At 37.2% G+C, this 20,250-nt stretch overlaps 3 protein-coding genes across 7 annotated transcripts in view; 1 reads left to right on the top strand and 2 right to left on the bottom strand.

The window, feature by feature from the left end:
• LOC125243939 (gastrula zinc finger protein XlCGF57.1-like) overlaps positions 1-20,250 on the bottom strand; it is an 848,513-nt gene that overhangs the window by 3,118 nt on the left and 825,145 nt on the right. Inside the window, exon 1 of one of the 4 annotated variants that reach the window (XM_048153840.1) lies at positions 5,594-5,724. The exons of the other annotated variants lie outside the window; for them this stretch is intronic. Within the exon in view, the coding sequence (XP_048009797.1) occupies positions 5,594-5,687 (94 nt within the window). The 5' untranslated portion in view covers positions 5,688-5,724. Of the gene's footprint in view, positions 1-5,593; positions 5,725-20,250 lie in introns of those variants that run through there. 4 annotated transcript variants of the gene reach the window in all.
• LOC125244061 (stonustoxin subunit alpha-like) overlaps positions 1-20,250 on the top strand; it is a 1,172,099-nt gene that overhangs the window by 1,079,519 nt on the left and 72,330 nt on the right. The window lies entirely within an intron of this gene.
• Positions 10,588-14,351, bottom strand: LOC125244668. Its single transcript, XM_048154821.1, has 9 exons — positions 14,202-14,351; positions 13,517-13,840; positions 13,117-13,425; positions 12,984-13,013; positions 12,789-12,863; positions 12,491-12,519; positions 12,323-12,397; positions 12,097-12,168; positions 10,588-11,891 (listed from the first exon to the last, which is right to left on the bottom strand). The coding sequence occupies exons 1-9, from the start codon at positions 14,260-14,262 to the stop codon at positions 11,814-11,816; spliced, it is 1,053 nt and encodes a 350-aa protein (XP_048010778.1). The 5' UTR covers positions 14,263-14,351; the 3' UTR covers positions 10,588-11,813.

Raw genomic sequence — 20,250 nt, 5'->3', positions numbered from 1 at the left:
CTCCAGGAGCACGGTTGGACACCCCTGATCTATACCATACTCTATGGATCAGGGATGGGCAGCTTTGGTCCTGGAGGACCTGCATAGTTCAGTTTTATCTCCATTTAAATACATGTGCCTGTAATTTTCAAGCAGTCCTCAAGAATAAGGGTTAAATATTGGGGTTGGTTTAAATTTTGCAGGTGTATTTGATCAAGGATGGAGCTAAACTCTTCAGAATAGTGTCCCTCCAGAACCAGAGTTGCCCATCCCGTCTATAGATCTTATAATCAATACACCAGTGGTTTTCAAACCTGGTCCACAGGGATCCACCACTGCACATTTTGTATGTCTTCTGTATTTTTCACATCTGGTGAAGATCATCAGCTTGTTAGAAGATTGCTGACATTGATAGAGAAATTTGCAGACTACTATTCCTGTTCACCAATAAGGCGAGAACCAGACCTGTTATAAACCTAAATATACTTGAATTAATTAAGTTAATTGAAAAGTCAACTATGCTATTAGCAATAGAAGATATTTGTCGTTGTAATGATGTCAGACATAGCACACACAAAAGTAGTAGCTGTTCCGTACTGCGGCACGGTTAGCGATCTCACTACAGCCGTACCGAGCCTAATCTCTTAAAGCGGGCCAGGGCATGGTACGGAGGAGCAATCACACTAGCCAAACAAACTAGACTTTTGGGGTCAAAAGTGCTCACAAGTGTGAGTACACCCTTAATTTTGGTTTAAGACACATTTTGAGAATAATTTATGACACAAAACTTTCCCACCATTGACAGAATTTTCCTGGTATACGGTAGGGGTGCTTTTACTTATCTGAATCAGTACAAAACCTCCAGATCAAAACACAGAAGCAGCAGCAGCAGGAAGAAGCGATAAAAGCTTTGATCAAGTACATGCAAACTAACGCAATCATCTGTGTTATTTTTCTTGACATATTGCATGTTCAGCTATTCATACAACAAAATCTTCTGGGGTCATTAAAGTTTTGTAATAATAATCAAAAATGATGGTGATGGCTGGCAACTTAAAAAAAAAAAAAAAAAAAAAAAAAAAATTAAATGAGATGTGCTTTCCTCAACACAAAACTTAAATTTTACAGTTATACTGTTACTTGTAAATGTCCAATACTAGCAGAATCTGTCTAGTACTTTACATGTAACTCTCTAAGCTCTTAATTGCTTGAAATCTGCTATGGAGCCGACCTGTAGTCAGTTTTTTATAAAATAAACTATAAAAAGGACTTTTTTTAAATGCTTGAATGTGTGCCACACTTATTGCTGCCAGCTGGTGGCATCATGACCATAAACAATAATTAATCATCTCCCATGATTACACATACAACCTCAGCATGATCTAAATCAGGGGTTTTCAGTAGGGATGCACCAATACCAGTATCAGTATTGGGCCGATACCAAGCTCATATACTTGTACACGTACTCGTAAAATACCCCCGATACCAAAGAGTGCTAGAGAGCAGCACATGGAGTAGGACGTGTTTTCAATTAGCTCCGTCACACTTGTTGAAATGAATCATTTAAAACTTTGTTGCTCTTGCTAAATTTGATCACTTAACATAATTAACATGCTAATGATGAATAAATCTAAAAAGACTGTCAAAAAGGCTCGTCCTCATCAGCCGACACAGTGGAAGGCACTTTAGCAAGTTTATCACAAGAGAATGCGTCTCTGAAGTCCAAGGTAACGGGTTTAGAGGCCAGATCTCATTGACAAATTATCAAGATAGCTGGTCTTTGTGAGAACATCGAGAAGGGCAACCCCACACAATTTGTCTCTGGCCTATTGCCTTCACTATCGGGAGAAGATCATTTTCCGCGTGACAAAGGTTGACCGAGGTCACCGCATTGGCCCCATTGTGAACAACAGACCGCAAGTTATGATTGCCAGGATACATCATGATACTATTACGACTAAGATACTGCGGCTCGCCCATAACCAAAGCCCACTCTCTGTTTTGATGGGAGTCATATCAGTATATTTCCAGACTTTCCAGCAGAGGTGTCTTCCCAACGCAAACTGCTTGACGGTCCACGGGAGAAACTAAGGGCTAAAGGAATAAAATATGGCCTGCTGTACCCTGTACATCATGGTAGGACTTAATTCCTAGCTGCTGATGGCCTGCATAATCCATATTATATATATATATATATATATATATATATATATATATATATATATATATATATATATATATATATATATATATATGTGACTTATAATAATAGCGCTTATTTTACAATTAATTTAGATGTTTTTGAGAGATGCGAGCTCCAGGGCATCAACGGCCATTCAGGGGTCGTGTAAGCGCCGAGAAACAGCTTCATCTCGGGCAGTGCTTCAGGGATTTACCGCTGGCTCTTATAGTGGTTAAACATGAGACATAATTCAATTTGAGTACATAAAACGGGCAATCTTTGGTCTTACTAATCTATTATTTGTTCCACAGCAAGTCAAATTGTGCTATTGTGCTTATAAACCCAACCTCCAGATGTCAGCGTTATCTCAGAACGTAAACTGACGCATAGCCGGAGAAGTGCTAGGTGCATCAATAGCGTTAAGCCCCGGGTATACTTCGGCCGTCCGCGTTCGTGCACTGTCCACATGACGTAATTTTCATCATGCAGAGGGCTCGCGGCCGTGCGGACGGTGCATGTGCAACAGCGCAAGCAGGAAAGAAGATTCCACTAGGTGACAACACACACAGTACTGAGCACAATGTGCAGTCGAAGAAGAATGAGTAAAGAGCGATTCAAAAACAAGAAGAGTAAACTCAAGAGGCATGCCTTCTCCATTTTTGATTCCTGTTATCTTGGTGTATCTTCTGAACTATGTTGCAATTGTGGATGCACTATTTTTCTTCTCTGATCCTGCCCAACGAATGTCCCATTGATGAAACAAGTCTGGTAAAGAGTATAGAAAAAATTTGTATTGCGCATGTGTCGAACTCGGTCATCTGCGCGCATCCGCATCCATTTAGTATACTTTGAAGGATGTGCGGACACGACCGGGCGCGGAAAGTGAAGTATACCCGGGGCTTTAGCATCAGATTGACAAGAGTCAGCTGTTTGCAAAATAGACCATGTTATATAATCCAAAACTCGGGAAACTCACTGAATCTGCCAATGCCATCCGCACTCCTGAGAGGCGTTTGATAGAATGTGCCAAGTACTGCACGTTTTTCTCTCAATAACAAAATAAACAGACAACAAAAAATGACAGCGGTGGCAGCATAAAGTAAGCATCTAATCATAGCGATGTGGATATGTTCTCAACAGCTCTGTTGTGATTTGGATCATGTGTCAAACTGCCAACGGCTGAAATCACGTGACTTTGGCGCTACGAACAGCAGATTCGATACACTGATTCATTTATGATCCAAAGCTTCCTGAAGCAGTGGTTTGAAATCGGCCATCACTAAATAAGTCATTATTTTGTTTTTTTGGCGCTCCAAAATATTCTCGTCGCTTTATAATATTAATATTGAACCACTGTACTCACATGGACCGATTTAAATATGATTGTAGTACCTTTATGGATCTTGAGAGAGGAAGTGTCATTACTCCCTATGCAGGCCTCACTGAGCCATCGGATTTCAACTAAAATATCTTCATTTGTGTTCTGAAGATTAACAAAGGTCTTGTGGGTGTGGAACGGCATGAGGGTGAGTAATTAATGACACAATTTTCATTTTTGGGTGAACTAACCCTTTAATCTCAGTTTTTATAAATCTGATATTCTTGATTTTACAAGCCACCAGTCCATTTGTTTGAGATGTTTTTGCTCAAATTCAGTTGCGCCAAACCTGCTGTAACCATAGCCATTGATTAGCTGGGAGAATCATCAAATTGCACCCTCTAGTGGATGACTAATGATTTGATAGTAAAATCGGGTGCTCGCACCCCCTAGGGGCCCCACAGGTAGAAAACCCCTGATCTAAATTTCAAATAAATCCGGTGCCATGGTAACAGCAATCGAGATATCAAAAATCTGTTCGTAATTTTACATCAACAAAGTCTTGGGCTACGTTCACACCGTCAGTCCAAATCTGATTTTTGTGCATATCTGATTGAAATCAGATTTAGCAAGTGTGAACTGCAAAATAAATAAATAAATACATGAAATGCAATTTATACAAATCCATTTCAAGCTACATTCATGTGTGGTTTGAAATCCTATTCAAATCACATTTAAAGTGATGTAGTTACACACTATAGTAATGAGTTAATAATGCTTAATTGCGAAATTAAACCAAACCTCAACCCTAGCTCTATAGTAAATAAATGTAGTTAAAATTATCAGGAAAATTTAACTCTGAAGTGAACTAATCCTTTAAAATTACTCAGTTCTTCTTTGAGTGATTACAATGTAATCGTCATCTTAAAATAAAGTAACCAATTAAATTGCCGTTTGTGTTTGACCAGTAGGTGGCACTGTCAATTAATTGATGTGGTCAGTTTGGCATAACAATGACACAGAGTTTGGTGTCAATATGCAAAACCATTGCAGAGTCACGGCTTTAGATCATTTTTGGTCATTTTGCAGTGACGTTTTTTTTGTGTCTCAAGTTACAACAGTACTGTAGAAAAAGCAAATTTCATGTTTTGTTTAATTATAGCACCACCAATTTTTTATGTGTCCCCACAGTGAGCATCTCATTGCATTTAGGAGTTACACATAAATTTATATCTATGAGCACATAACAATGACCCATGTCCGACTTTGTATTTATTTGGCACTTACAATCAAAATTGTGACTTTTGGCTTGCAATATTAATGGGTTATTAATGAAAATTCTGTCATCTACTCACCATTATGTTTTTTCAAACCTGTACAAGTTCTTCTGTTGAACACAAATTTTGGAGAATATTGGTAATCAGACAGCTTACAATTTCCACTGACCTCAATAGTACTTTTCTTCTACTGAGGAAGTCAATGTTTGGTCAAAATTCTTCAAAATATCTTCTTTTGTGTTCAGCAGAAGTAAGAAACTCATACGAGTTTGGGACGACAGCAGAATTTTCATTTTTGGGTCAACTATCCCTTTAATGTTTATTCACACAAATCCAGTGCTGCTGATTTAATTTGTTAGTTTAACTGAACTTATTTCAGTTTGTATCAGAACTTCTTACAGAACATTAAAATGACAACCATGATCAATTTTGTCACAACATGTAATTTTCACACCATTTCATCTGTCAGCGCTTATTGATTTCCAAACTACACCTGTACCACAAATGACAAGGTGAATATTTTCACTGGTTTCATCAAATATTATCAGTTCACTCTGTTCAAAATGTTTCTCCTGACTTTCCTCCATATGACACACATTAAATGGTTCTTTATAAAATAATTATTTTGCTTGATTTAATGTTGAATTACTGCTGTTTATGTTCAGGTATGTTAAAATGTAAGTACAGCACTTCTGAGCATTAAGATGCTCAAAGTTTTTTGTTTTTCATTGTTCTCTATTCAGAAGTAGATGTTTGGTTTTATGTTGTAGAAAATATTCTCTATTTCTGTAGAGCTGGACATTTTAGGATCAATAAAACGATGAGAATAAAACCAACCTGTTTGTTCCTCAATATCTTCAATCTTCATGTCTTCAGTCTCATCTTTAATAATTATCTTCATGTCTTCAGTCTCTTCTTTAATAAACTCCATCTGTAAGAAAAGAATAACAGAGTTAATAGTCTTCACCTGTTAAAAAACACTCAAAACTAACGCTGTAAATTAAACACTTCATATTTAGAAGTTTATGATCTACATTTGGTATTTAATGAATTATAGATTATATTTAAATGATTACTCTTTGATGAAAACATGATTAGTTAGTTTGTTAGTCTCGTTCATGTTCACTGTTTGAGCAGCACGTGTCGTGATTCACTGAATCATTTCTCAAAGTGTTTGATTCAATTGACTCGGAGTTGAAAAGTTCAGTTTCTCCACCATTACTCTCCAGAGACTGAACTCGTGTTCATGATAAACTGATTTATGATATATAGAGAGAAATGAGACGCAGGTTTACTGTTTCTCATCAGTGGATATGAGCTTTACTCACACAAATATATCCTTCATTACAGTTAGATAAACAATTACAATGTTACATTAAATAGTAAATAAACTCATTTCACATCGCTTGTTTAAAACAAAACACACTATAAATCACTGAACTGTTTCTATCGATTAAAACAGCTTAAATTCTTAAAACAAACCTTTCTTCAGCAGAATCACAGCAGATGCAGAAGCTCGGCGCAGTCTTATGACGTCATGTCGTCACTCCAAAATAAAAGTCCTGTTCAGACGCTGCATTTTCTACAATCACAGAAGTGAACTGAAATATAACCATATTTATCAGATAATCTTTGTATTAAAATCAAAACAGTGACAAAAATGATACAAAGAAACATGTTAAAAAGGTTGTATGAGTTTATTCATGTGTCAGCGCAAACTGAAACACAATTTATCTTTCAAGAATCAGTAATCAAGTAAAATAAGCAAAATTTCAAGTATAAATGTAGTTTATTCAATACCAGAAATATTGCTAAAAGGTTCAGTCAAGTTAAAAATGAAATGTTTCACATATTTGTAATTAAATCAGTAAGTAAAGTCTTCAATGTCAGGGGTCATTAGTGTGAGTTGCTGCCTATTTAGCAAATTAAATTGTGATGTGGACACTCTTAATAGAGACTTTCTGGTTCTCTGATGTCGAGTCTAGAGCAATCACACACACAGTTGTAAACGTCAAACTTCACAGCATGCAGACTCTTGAAAGTCTGCCCCATTTGCCACACTCACACATACACACACACACACACACACACACACACACACACACACACACACACATTAACAGATCGCACACAAGTACACTCTCTCTCTCTCTCTCTCTCTCTCACACACACACACACACACACACACACACACAGAGTAAGATCAAAGGATGGAATTCTTCCCTAGTAACAACCTCCAGGCCTATTGCAGCATCTGTTTATGAAAACAAAAACTTGGGTATAAATATTGCCACTTTGAGCCTAGTCCACAGTTCACTCAGCACAATGGCAAAGGGATACTGTCCTGGAGACTCTGGAGTATTTAGTTCATTCTAGTGAAGAAGAGAGCACTGAGCCAGATGACCCATTTGATGAAACCTCTGAAGAGGAAGATTTGACGGAGGCTGCCACAAACTTTGCAACAGAGAATGAGGATTCAGAGGAGGAAGGCCCTGCCCCTGAGAGAGAAGGCCCTGAAACCTACCGCTCCAAGAACTGAGAAATTCTGTGGAGTTCAATTCCTCCTCCACGGACACAAGGGAGAGCGTGGGCAGAGGAGGTCCGAAGACATACCCCTGGACCCACAAGGTATGCCTGTGTCAGAGCTGAAGATGTAAGTTCAACTTTTGAGCTATTTTTTCCGAGCTGCATTCAGAAAATGCTTGTTGAAATGACGAATCTAGAGGGGCAGCGAGTGTTTGCTGAAGAATGGTGCAATATTGATTGAACTGAAATACAAGCATTTATCGGCCTTCTGAAGCTACATGTAGTTTATGGCATAGTGAGATGGGGAGGGCAATTTTTCTAACCACCATGTCACCGTCCTGATCTCAACATCACTGTTGATGAGTGCCTGGTCGGTTTCAGGGGCCGGTGCCCTTTAAAACAGTATATGCCATCAAAACCTGCCAAATATGGAATTAAAATCTGGGCGGCCTGTGATGCAAAGACCAGCTACTGTTTCAACATGCAGGTGTACACTGGAAAACCTGCAGGGGCACAGCACAAGAAAAACCTGAGCAAGGAATAGTCCTCGAAATGATGAATGACCTTCAAGAGCATATTGTCACATGTGACAATTTTTTACGTCTTATGCTCTTGGCACAGAGCTCCTGCAGAAAAGAATAAGGATGGTAGGAACGGTTCGAAAGAACAAGTCAGAGCTGCCAAGTGCACTGATGAACCCAAGAGGCTGTCATCTGGAGGGAAATAAATCCGACCTGGACACAGGGGGATAGCTACAGGAGGAGACATTTTCTGGAGGAGCTAGGAAGAGCGCTCGTGTCCCCTTTCATAAAAACAAGGCGGCACATTCCTCGCACACAAGCCTCTCTGCATCTTATGAGGAAAGTGCAGGAATCTGAGGAAGCAGTTTCCTCCACGGCTGGTCCCTCCCAAGCTGGTCCCTCCACGGCTGGTCACTAAGCCAAAAGAAAAAGATGCCAATGGTGCTTGCCGAGGGATGTGGAAACAAGCATCATTTGCGATCTGTGACATGTGCAACAAACACTAATTACAGTTAGTATGTAAATATGCAGATAATATTTAAATATAGTTAGGATGATATTTAAAACGCTTATTTATTTTTTTTTATAATTATTATACTTTTGCTGTTATTTTAGTTTTTTTGTTCATAATTGCTGTTACCATCTGAAGATGAGTTACTGTTCATTGAATAGTACAAAAAACAGATTTAATGAAAATGTTTATTATAAAAGGTTTATAATTTTTTTTAATTATTATTAAATTAGAATTAAAACAATGGGTAACAAAATGCTTTCCAATTGGAATCTGTCTAATGCAATGCTCAGGTTTGACTGTATTATAAAGTAAAACTGGCACTTCAAATTACCATTTAAACCAAACAAACAAACAAAAAACTTGACAAAAGTAGTCTTTGAGAAAAAATATATATATTCAAATCAACAACCTAAAAAAAAAGGAGAAAATATGTGCAAAAACAACTAGGGAATTCACAAGCCTTTCTATAGAGAGCTGTACATCAATCTAGTGGTTAACTATGGTATTGCATGAAATTATTGATCACTACTCCCACCAGGTGGCACCAATCTGACTTAAAAACATGGACTTTAAAGGCCTAGGCTGCATTCCAGTTAATTTTTTTAATGCCCTTCCCTCAGCTAACTTTCATCGGTCTCATTTGATTTCAGGGGTCTGGTCACTTTTGACCGCAAAGGTCCTGATTGTGACTCCTAAATGAGGAACCCCAGAGTGTTAATAAACTAAATGTGCAGATAAGCAGATGAATCCACCATATGAATGCAACGTGTTTAGTTAACATACACGTTAAGCGTTACGTTCATCTTCTAGGTTAATCTGCACGAATAGCAGGTGGTTTAGGCTATCAATGAGGTGTGTGCAGAATACGATAGTTCATACGTAGTCAATTTAGTGCAGGCTTCCTTGTTTACGTCCGAACGCCAACTCAGTATTGGCCGAACACGTGCATGTGATGCTGACACAGTAGTCGGCCAATAATGCTGTTATTCGGACGTAAACAAGTCAGTCTGCACTTGGTTCACTACGTATGACAACAGCTCCAATTGTTGAATAAAGTCGTTATGTTTGTTTTGGTTTTGACCACAAAAAATATTCGTATCACTTCATAACATTAAGGTTGAACCACTGTAGTCACATGGGCTATTTTAACCACGTTTTTAACTACCCTTCTGGACGTCAAAAGGTGCAATGATGTTGCTGCCTATGAGTGGATCAGATTCCCTCGGATTTCATCAAAAATATCTAAATTTGTCTTATTTAGATATTTTTATAATAATTTGTCTTATGGGTGTAGAACGACATGAGGGTGAGTAATTAATGACAGAATTTTCATTTTAGGGTGAACTAACCCTTTAAAACAATATTCTCTCACTAGGGTTATGGTCATGAGCAATCATTAAAAAAACATAAATAAGATTGTTGTGGCGAGGGGGGCGTGGTTTAGCGGGGTCTGCAGCAGGAGGGAGCGTCTGGGGATGCGTGGTGATTGAACGGGTTGAATGTAAATCACGAACACCTGTTTCTTGTTCCAGTAATTGGCGTGGAGACGGGATAAAACGCCAGGAGAAGCAGGAGCGTGTGAGAGAGAGAGGGACTGCTGACAGTCACGCAGAGTGAGCCGTGCTCGTTCGTTGGAGTGAAGCCCGTCCTTGGATGTGGAATTATTGAGTGTGCGTTGCACCGTCTTTTTGTTTATGTGTTTGATATTTTCTCTGGTGAGAATAAAGACTGTCAGCAGCCAAAGCCGATCCCTGTCCTCTTCCTTCCCACTACACAAGAACCTTTACCACAATTGTTTATTACCATGATAAATACAGTAAATGCAAAGTAACTGACAGATGTTACATGTATAACACTATTGTATATGGACAATGTTCTGCAGAGTTTAGCTCTAACTTACTTCAGCACAACAGCCTGGAAGTTTAACACTTTGTTCTTACTTGAAAATTCCCAAATTGATGGTTCAGGTGCATTTAATTTGGGTCGAGCTAAACTCTGCAGAACAGCCCCTCTAGGAGCAAGCTTTCACACCTCTGATGTAAAGCATGAGGAAGATGGATAACTGAGTGGTTGAGTATGATAGTAGCAATGGCAGGGTTATCTTATAGAAAGGTGAATTATTTTAAAGGGTAAAGGCTATATTTGGTTAATGTTGTTATTTGCATCTTTAGACTGGTGACACTGAAGTGAAGAGAGAGTGCGTAATCATGAATGATTTGGGAGTATATTGTTAAATGCTTTGTTAAAGTTAATACACAGGAATTTAAGAGTACTGTGTTTTTTATTTTATTTTAAATATCCTCTCTAGGATACAGACGTTGTCAACAGACAGGAGGCGATTCAGAAGACTCTGATGGGAATTTATTTCATAAGACTTGTAGGTGCAAACATAGAAGAGAGCCTTGCAGATGTTGGAGTGGTGTTAGAGGGGCAAAATGTTCTTCAGGACCTTAGCAGTGTCCCATATGCAACAGCCATGTTTATGGGACTAATATATGGACTGAATTTGAGCTACCCTCCTGGATTCAGGTATACTTTCAAAGCACTGCAAAAGTTGATGGCAGAAAGTTATCCAATAAAGTGCACTGAAAAGCACACTACCATCTGGACATTTTGGTTGCATATAGGATTTTTTTGGTGTGTGTGTAAATTTGTAAAATAATTTGTAAAATCTTTTACCAGGTTTTTTTTTACCAGGTTAATTTTCACTTTCTGAGTGTGCAGAAGTCTTTTGAATCTAACATTATCTAAAATTACTTTTACATCAGACTGTTAAAAGCATTTGCTCAAGTTTAAAGACTCTTGATTGTAATAACTAAACAGGCTGTTTAAAACTGACAAATACAGTTTGATAACTTGTTACATCTTGTCTTTTTTTGTCTCTACAAGGTAATCACACACAAATAAATGCTGCTTTGAAGGGAGTTACTTTAAATAGAAATCACTGATTTGAAACAAATCTCCTTGTGTTGGTTGAATGAAACCTATTTGGCCAGTTTTAAATAAACTAAAGCATGTCCACTAAACTTAACCAGTTTAAGTTACAGGGAAGCAATTACATGGATTTGGTTGGATATTACTATTTTAAATAGACTCATCCTCATTCAGTTGTGTTGTCACAACACGTGAAGTTTACATAGACTCAAAAATTCCATTAATGTTAATGAAAAACAATTTGCTTGTGTGAAACCACTGTCCATAATTGAATTAAGTAGGTTTAAAGAATCATTTAGTGTGCAGTTATTATAAAGTGTTACCTAAATAAACATTCTCAAGAAGAGAGGACTTATAAAGAAAGAGTTTCTGCTGCTTTGGGTTGAAAATTTAGGAAACATTACCGTACTTTGCTTTTTAATTGTTTGATTGTACATTCAACAAATATCTGAATTAAGTTAATTCCTCCAAACACCAGAGAGATGAAAATGTGCCGTCTGCTCCTGATCTGATGAGCTCATGATCTGTCATTAATGTTTATTTGTGAAGGTCTTGTTCTTGTTCACAGAGAATAAAGTTCATCCTGCGGTTCATCTTCTGCTCCTCTGATGGCAGCATAAGTCACTGTATCATTATGATCCTGAAAGAAGAACAGATTCTGTCCATTAATATTGATTATTATTATTATTATTATTATTATTATTATTAGAGCACAAGCTTCATTCATCTGAGAGTCAAACTCATTTCAGCAGTGTATAGATGAGAGAAACAGCTGTGATTTTCTCTGAATAGGACTGGTCAGTGGACAGTGATGAAGAACAAGGAAAGTGCTGGTATCTACTCACACTGAACGATTTTACTGGCTTTTTATTGGAGGAAGTGACCTCAGAATAAGTCACATGATCATCTGTCTGCTCCTAAACATCAATGTAAACATGCAGAGAATCAAGTTTAATACACACAACAGACACATATCTCTCACCATAATAGGTAGAATAACACTAAAGCGATCAGTAAATCACATTAGAGAACAGACAGAGAGCGTAATGTTTGATGATTTAGTTGACTCACATTGGCTCTGGCAGCAGGAGGAGTGGACATGTCGATCGTCTCATACGTCCCTTTATGTTCATTCTCATCTTTGACCTTCAGACAACAAACAGTTCAAATGCATGAATGACACTTTATTGAGCTTTAAAGACAGTAATCAGATCTAAATCACTGCATTACTGAACTCACTGCAGAGTCAGCCGTCCCTCTTTTATTACCTGAGAATTTATGATAAAACACACATGAAAGACACAGAATGTAACAATAAGATGTTGTTGAAGCATTAAAATGAATGATAAATTTGACTTGATAACTCTTTGAGATTGACATTACAGGAATTCTCAGCAGGAATAAACTTGTGTTTGATAATTTGATATAATCCACATGTTTCTATGATACACTCAGTCTGAACATGTGATTGTTTGCTCATCATCACAGTGAGATCTGAGATTTTTAATTGTTCTAAAGGAGTAAATCTGAATCTCACCAGCTGTTTTTCTGCGGATCAGCCAGAGAACAGCAAGAAGGAAAACAGCGACTGCAGCGACAGAAATCACTGTGACTGAAGAAGAGATCGAGCTCAGAGTCAGAGACGGACAGAGCCGACTGGAGACAATTACAGACAAAAACAAAAGCCATCCATCGAAGCACCGAATGTGATTTCAAACCATTCTGACTCTACCTCTGACTGTAGATTCATACACATCCTGAGCTGTAAAGGATAATTGTTCATTACTGTAGAATATGACAATCATATTTTAACACACACACTAATAAAAACTCTTCCATAACTGATTCATGAGATTGTTTCTCACCTGAATACTTGACAGTGTATCTGACTGAGGTCTGGAGTTGATTTCTGAGAGTAAGCTGACATCTCCACTCTCTGTTGTCATCTTCATTCAGGAGTGTTGTACTCAGAGTGATCATACAGTGATCTGATGATATCTGATATCTGGAGTCTGTCTTCAGATCAACACCAGTCTGATTCACCCACAACAGCTGAAGTCCTTTATGACGAACCAAATCACCACAGGGGGATCCAGTATATGAATACAACTGACAGGAGAGAGTCACAGAGCGGCCTGGACTGATCTCAGTCTGTGAGGATGATGATGGAGACACTGAAATTGGACACAAGACACAATAATCAACTGAGTTTAAAGGGAGAATCTGCACTTTTTAAATTGACCACATAATCTTATATAAACTAACCATGAAGAACATGCAGAAAAACATGTGCATCAGGTCCTTGTTTTCCTCCATTCACATACTGTTGGCAGATGTATAATCCATGATCTTCTTCTGTGACGTTCTTGATGTTCAGAGAGCAGTCAGACCACAGACTCAGTCTCTCATGTCTCTCTGTGTCTTTCTTCTTTATCCCTCCAGTAATCAGTTCAACTGCTGCTGAATGTCTGTATCTGTTATAGTAGGTCCATGTAGTTGATTTGTAGTCTGAAAGAGCATTATTACAGGGCAGATGGACATTTTCACCAGAACTGATGAACACATGAGTCACATTTACTCCACTTGTACCTGAAACACAAGTACATTTGAATGATCATTATGATCTATATTAATAAATTAAAACATACCAGCAGAAGAATCAAAGTCTTTTTCCCCCCCTTCATTAACACAAACATCACTCTCTTCAGAATAAAGTATTTGTATCAGAGAGCTGTTGAAATCTCTGAATGTGAAGATAATTTTTGATCATCAGATGTTTGAGTGACTCTGTGTCCAGTATCAGGAATAATATAGTATGACCTGTATGTATCAATACACAACTCTGAGATCACAACATGAATGAGTGCAATAATAAACTGAGCATGTTCAAATCAACTCTTTCCAGACTAATTCCACTAAATGTCTTTAGAGAAAATCCAGATTTCTTTACCTGTGATAAGGGAAGAGACAATGATCACTCCCAGCAGACACAGATCACACTGATCAGCCATTTTCTGTTTCTGTCAGTCTTCCTCTTTATTATATATAGTTACAGTTCTTCCTCTAAACACTATCAGCTCCTCCTCTGGTTGTGAACTTCCTCTAGTCTGACCGACTAAAGTTTGAAATCCTGCTAGAGTTGATATATAGTGACACTGTACCAGGGCATGATAGAGAAGTAGATTTCATTATAAATATGTCTTTTTCATTAATGCTTAAATGTCATAGGAACTGTCCCTCAGAGATTCTATGGTGATGTGCCCTAACCATAACCACTAACATAAGAGAGATCAGGCTTTGACAGGACAGCAGTTGTGAAACTTGTTCTTCAGTGTGATAAAGTTCATATTCAGACTGGCTCAACACACATCTGAACTCAGTCTATAGGCTGTACTTTTGCACTTGAGAACATTACTGTTTCATTTCTTTATTAAATTTCCTGCATGCATTTTAATTCTAGAAATAACATCATTAAAATATTAGTGTTCAAACAATCTCTTTATTAAAAAAAAATCGACTACATAAGAACAAGTTGACAAGATGTTTTGGTGTTCAACTAACAACGGCCTCAGCAGGGGCGATTCTAGGATTTTGATTTTAGGGGGGCTCAGCCCCCAATAAGGGTATGATTAAAAAAATATTATTTGACTATTAGGGTAGGGTGGTATGCTACTAACCTTACTGCAATCCACTATTCCATTGTATTCCCTGTATTTCATATATGGGAGTAGGAGTACTGACTGAGCCATATACAACACTGTAATAAAAAAAAAAAAAAAAAAAATTATTGGATGTGACCACTAGAAAATAAGGAATGTTGATTTTTTTTTTTTTTTTTTTACAATGAAGACCTCCTGATTCATTCACTGTACAAACACACGCACACATGTTTCCAGTACAAACACAACATTTTACTGTTTGCATTTCTATGCTCACATAAAAAAGTCGTATATCCATCTACAACGAAATATAAATTATTTTAGTTTTTTAGCTTTTTAGCCTTTATAATCAACAATACGGTTGAATATTCATAAAGTCACCCCATGAAAATTGATGTCATTTTAAGTATTTTAACTAACCAGCTAATATTCATTAAGAATATAGACAAACCATGTATTAATGTAATTGTCTATTGGCAATATGATTAATCTGTTCTATATTTATTTCTATTTATTAAAAATAACAACATGAATTATCAATTTGCCACTTCTATAAATCAAGTACAAATCTAGTATAAATAGTATAAATCAAGAAAATCAAAAATCCCTTTACTCTACGCTTACTCTAATTTATGTATCATGACACTCCTCCTGATTCATTATTACTTAATACAAAACTATATTTAATAATACAAAACAAAATAACTCCACATTCTCTCGCTGGGCCATCTAGTGCTTTCAGACAATGATGTGTGTCATTTCTGTGCATGCTGCATAATGTAATGTCAAAATACATTATAATATGTCTGTAATTGTAAAAAGTAAATTAAAATAAATCATGATCGTTTTCTGAATCTAAAGTATGTTTTCATGGGTGTTAATCACTTCATTTTTGTAGGAATAAAAAACAACTATCACACAAGGGCTGAAGGTGAACGCAGCGAAACGTATTGGTATTGGATGAGAAACCGAGCCGTCCCGTGTGCTCCCAATGCTCCAGTAACATTACATTATGTAAACTGCAATGCATTTATGACAAAGAACTGCACCGATGCAGATGTAATATCATAGCATTAGCAATCTATCAATAAATGCACGCACACACGACACACACCTTGTGCTCTCTGATGTTCGCTCTGCTCGGCGCCCCTGCAGATTGAAAAATGCGCTAAATCCAAGCAGACTCAGATAAGGGGAGGAGCCGAAACTTGACGCAGCTTGCCGCCGTTTCAAATGAGTTTTTTTAAAGGGGACTGAAGCGATCAAAAATTTATTAATCAAATATTTTTTTTAGGGGGGCTGGGCAGAAGTTTAGGGGGGCTGAAGCCCCCCTAAAAAGGGCCTAGTGACGCCCCTGGGCCTCAGTTGTAAAAACACAGGAAACTCTGGCAAATATACGCCTGCTACAGTCATATGATCACCACACAAGTAGACCCATACAGAAATCTAATATATGTACATATATGTCCCTATATCTGAGTAGTGATGTCACATATGTTTCATAATTCAATTCAATTCACATTTATTTGTATAGTGCTTTTCACGATACATATCGTTTCAAAGCAGCTTTACAGAGAATGCATGTCAACATTACAATTTAAAGAATGCAGTTAGCAAATAATGTAATAATTTAGGCAATTAATTTACAAACACTGTTAGCAGTTTAACTGAACGTAGAAGCAATGAGTTCCTGAAAAATGAATTACATTAACAATAAATAGGATATAGAAATTGTGCAATGTGCATGTTGATCCAGATGATTGCGTCTTCTGAAGTCCTCACAGGAGTCGGCGTCGTCTCTTCACAGGTGTTGGTCATCTGCGGTCTTCTTAAGAGGCTGGATCCAAACTGAAGCTGATGAACTTTCTAGTCACAGTAAAACAGAAAAGCAAATGGAGAATAATTGGAGTAGCTGCTGTTCATAACATTAAGCAAAGATAGTCATGTGCAATTGATCTGACATGAGATGCATTATGTGAACGCTTGGCTAAAGATATGCGTCTTTAATCTAGATTTAAACTGGGTGAGCGAGTCTGAGCCCCGAACATTATCAGGAAGGCTATTCCAGAGTTTAGGAGCCAAATGTGCAAACGCTCTCCCTCCTTTAGTGGACTTAGCTATCCTAGGTACAACCAGAAGTCCAGAGTTTTGTGATCTTAAAGAGCGTGAAGGAGTGTAGGGCGATAGAAGATCGGTTAAGTACACAGGAGCTAAACCATTTAGAGCCTTATAGGTCATTAGCAATACTTTATAATCGATACGGAACTTAATGTGTAACCAGTGTAGAGATGATAAGATTGGTGTTATATGATCAAATTTTCTTGACCTGGTTAGAACTCTAGCAGCTGCATTTTGTACTAATTGTAGCTTGTTTATAGAGGAAGCAGCCACAGGAGTCCATCAGTTTCAGCACGGCCATCATATAGCTGAAGAAGGCCTGCTGCCTTTCAGTCAGCTTCTCTCGTGCATCGGATCTCTCTGGCCAGAATGGCTCCAGGATCTTGTCCAGCTCTTCAGACCGTCTCTGCTTCTGTTCAGGAGTCCAGTCAGCCGAGGAAGCTGGTCTCTTCTGGCCTCCAGAGTGGGCAGGAGCACCGCTGACCTTTCCTTCCAGCTGCTTTCTCAGATCCTCTGAGCTCGGTCTTATGTGCGGCCATGTCACTGATCATCTGGTCATCCATTGACTCGTGGAGGCTTTTGTTGCTTTCTTTCAGTCTGTGGAATTCCTCACTTGCAAACTTTTCCAAGGAATTCAGCCAACCAATCATCGACTCCTCAAAAGGCACGTCCAGGTTATCTTCCGAGCTGCTAATCTCTGTCATTTTTCTTATCCTGATAGGAAAGCACAGAACAGAAAATTATAACTGGAAGTATTGTGTGTTAGAGGGAAAATCCTTTGATGCAAAAACGGTATTGTGTTAGCCAGTGCTTAGATTTAGGGTGACGTGTTTTCGACTAGCAGTAGAACGACAACAGAATAACGCATGCGCGTGCGCAGAGCCGGATTAAATAAATGGACTACACTAGGCAGGCTGCATTTTTTGGGCCCCCTCCATCGATGTTATTTATGAATTGAAATCTGAAACTTACCAAAGTTACTAATAAAAGTTCATTCACATTTTACATAGCCTAGTCTTTGGTTACAAATTGGTTGTGTTGTATATTAAACAGTCTATCAGACTATTTTTTGATATTCATTATTTATACGTCATTACACGGCTCTATTAAATGCTATTAAATTATCCTCATCCATTGGGAGTGTCATTGTTAAGGCAGTAGTACCAGTAAATAACCAATAGGTGTCAGTAAACTATGTAAACAGAGCAAATAAGTTTATCTATATTATCATTTAATCAACACATTTAATTAAGATTTTCTGCAAAATGCAATAGCTTACAACATTTATAAATGTTGTAATTAAGATTTTCTGCAAAATGCAATAGCTTACAACATTTATAAATGTTGTAATTAAGAACAAGAAGGCAAACATGACCCCTTCACATTCATCAAGACCATTTAGAAACTGTCTAACAATAAATAATAATAAATATAAGGATGGAGGATTTAAACTATGGAAAAGTAAAGGTATTCAGACTATTAAAGACTTGTATATGGATGGAATACTTCTTACATTTCAATAATTGTGTGATAAACACCAGATTCCCTCAAAACATTTTTTTTTTAATATTCACAGCTTAAAAGTTTTATGTCTTCCAGGTCTACAGATATTATGTACATTCCCAAACTGTCATTAATTGAGGAAATAATTGAAAAAAGAGGTGAAAAGGGCCAATTGTCAAAATATTATAATTTAATAATGTCTAACTCTAAAGAGTCTGCTGTAGACAAATTAAACGCATAGAGGAAAGACATTCAAGAAGAAATAGAGGAATTTGAATGGACTAAAGCATGTTTAAAGGCGCAAAAACAAATCATAAACACGCGGCTTAAATTATTACAGTATAAATGGTTGACAAGGGTTTATATAACACCTGAAAAACTCAATCATATGTCTAGCAATATTCCTGATATATGTACAAAATGCCAAAATTATAAAGGAACTCTAATTCACTGTCTATGGGAATGTTCTGATATACAGAAGTTCTGGAAGGATGTCATAAACTGTTTGTCAGAACGGTTTAATCTTAAAATACCACATTGTGCCAAACTTTGTGTACTGGGAATATATCCTACAGGTTTCTCACAAACAAAGAAACACACTAGACTATTGGACTTTGGATTGTTACATGCCAGAAGAGCCATTGCTATGAACTGGAAGAGCATGGAAGCACCTTCTATAAAACAATGGATAAAAGAACTTTCAGAGTGCATTGGACTGGAAAGGCTGACTTATATCTCCAAGGGTAAAATAAAGGACTTTGTACAATTATGGGAGCCATACATGATTATTATATCATATGTAAAGTAGGGCCATGCCATTATTCTTTTATTGATTTATTTCTTTTTTTACATTTGTTTTTATCTTTAATTATCATTTTGAATTAGATTTTCTTGTAACTTAAAACTTGACACGGAAATGTTGTTTTACTTTATCTCTGATAGGTGCAGGTCTCTGATTATGTGAATGTGTGTGTGAGTGATACATGTTTCGTTTTTTTTTTTTTTTGTTATCTTTGTTATTATTTGAAAATTAATAAAAATATTTGGAAAAAAAATAAATAAAATAAAAATAAATAAAACCAGCAACACTTACTAAGGAAACCATTTAGCATACTCCACTCAGGCATAATCTTCAGCCTTCCAGCATCACAGGCCTCCATCACAGCAGAAACACGTCTTGACGGCATCATCACAATCTTGTGGAGAAATAATAAAATGTATACATAAGACAGCTGTTTGAGATTTGAATATACTTGGTTTGTTTCTCATATTTCATTTCATTATAGTAGAAAGTATAGCCCTATATTATACATTTAATTTATATGCATCTTACATTTGATTTTAATATTCACTTTACTTATTCAGATTTATATGTTTAAATGGAAAACTTACATTTACAGATGCTTTCTCCTGAGTTTTGATGAGGTGAAGTCCTCGATGATGTCTTCACAATCCAGGGCAGTTGTGAATCCATTTTCAATTGCCAACAGGGCAAAGGCATTCAGTTTTTTTCTGTTACTGTTGCTCTCCGGTATGTTTTTACTCGTTTCAACAAAGAAAATGATCTTTCTCCTGAACAGTTTGCAATCGGTAATGTCAGATACATGCGAAGGCAAATGTCCACATTAGGGAAAGCATCCCTCAAGCCTAGCTCTAGGAACTTCTTGTACATGGCCATGACTGAATCTGATTCTTCATCTTTTACCATTGAGATGAACT

The sequence above is a fragment of the Megalobrama amblycephala genome, linkage group LG1, assembly GCF_018812025.1.
Source record: "Megalobrama amblycephala isolate DHTTF-2021 linkage group LG1, ASM1881202v1, whole genome shotgun sequence".
NCBI classification, from domain to species: Eukaryota; Metazoa; Chordata; class Actinopteri; order Cypriniformes; family Xenocyprididae; genus Megalobrama; species Megalobrama amblycephala.
This window is presented reverse-complemented; position numbering and strand designations above follow the sequence as displayed.

Bases quoted from the DNA above. Each gene is read 5' to 3' on its own strand.
- LOC125244668 (XM_048154821.1), bottom strand. From the start codon at position 14,262: ATGGCTGATCAGTGTGATCTGTGTCTGCTGGGAGTGATCATTGTCTCT. The intron at 13,014-13,116 runs GTGAGAAACAAT...TATCCTTTACAG, and splicing joins ATACACTGTCAAGTATTCAG to CTCAGGATGTGTATGAATCT. The intron at 11,892-12,096 runs GTGAGTAGATAC...TTCTTCTTTCAG, and splicing joins AGCCAGTAAAATCGTTCAGT to GATCATAATGATACAGTGAC.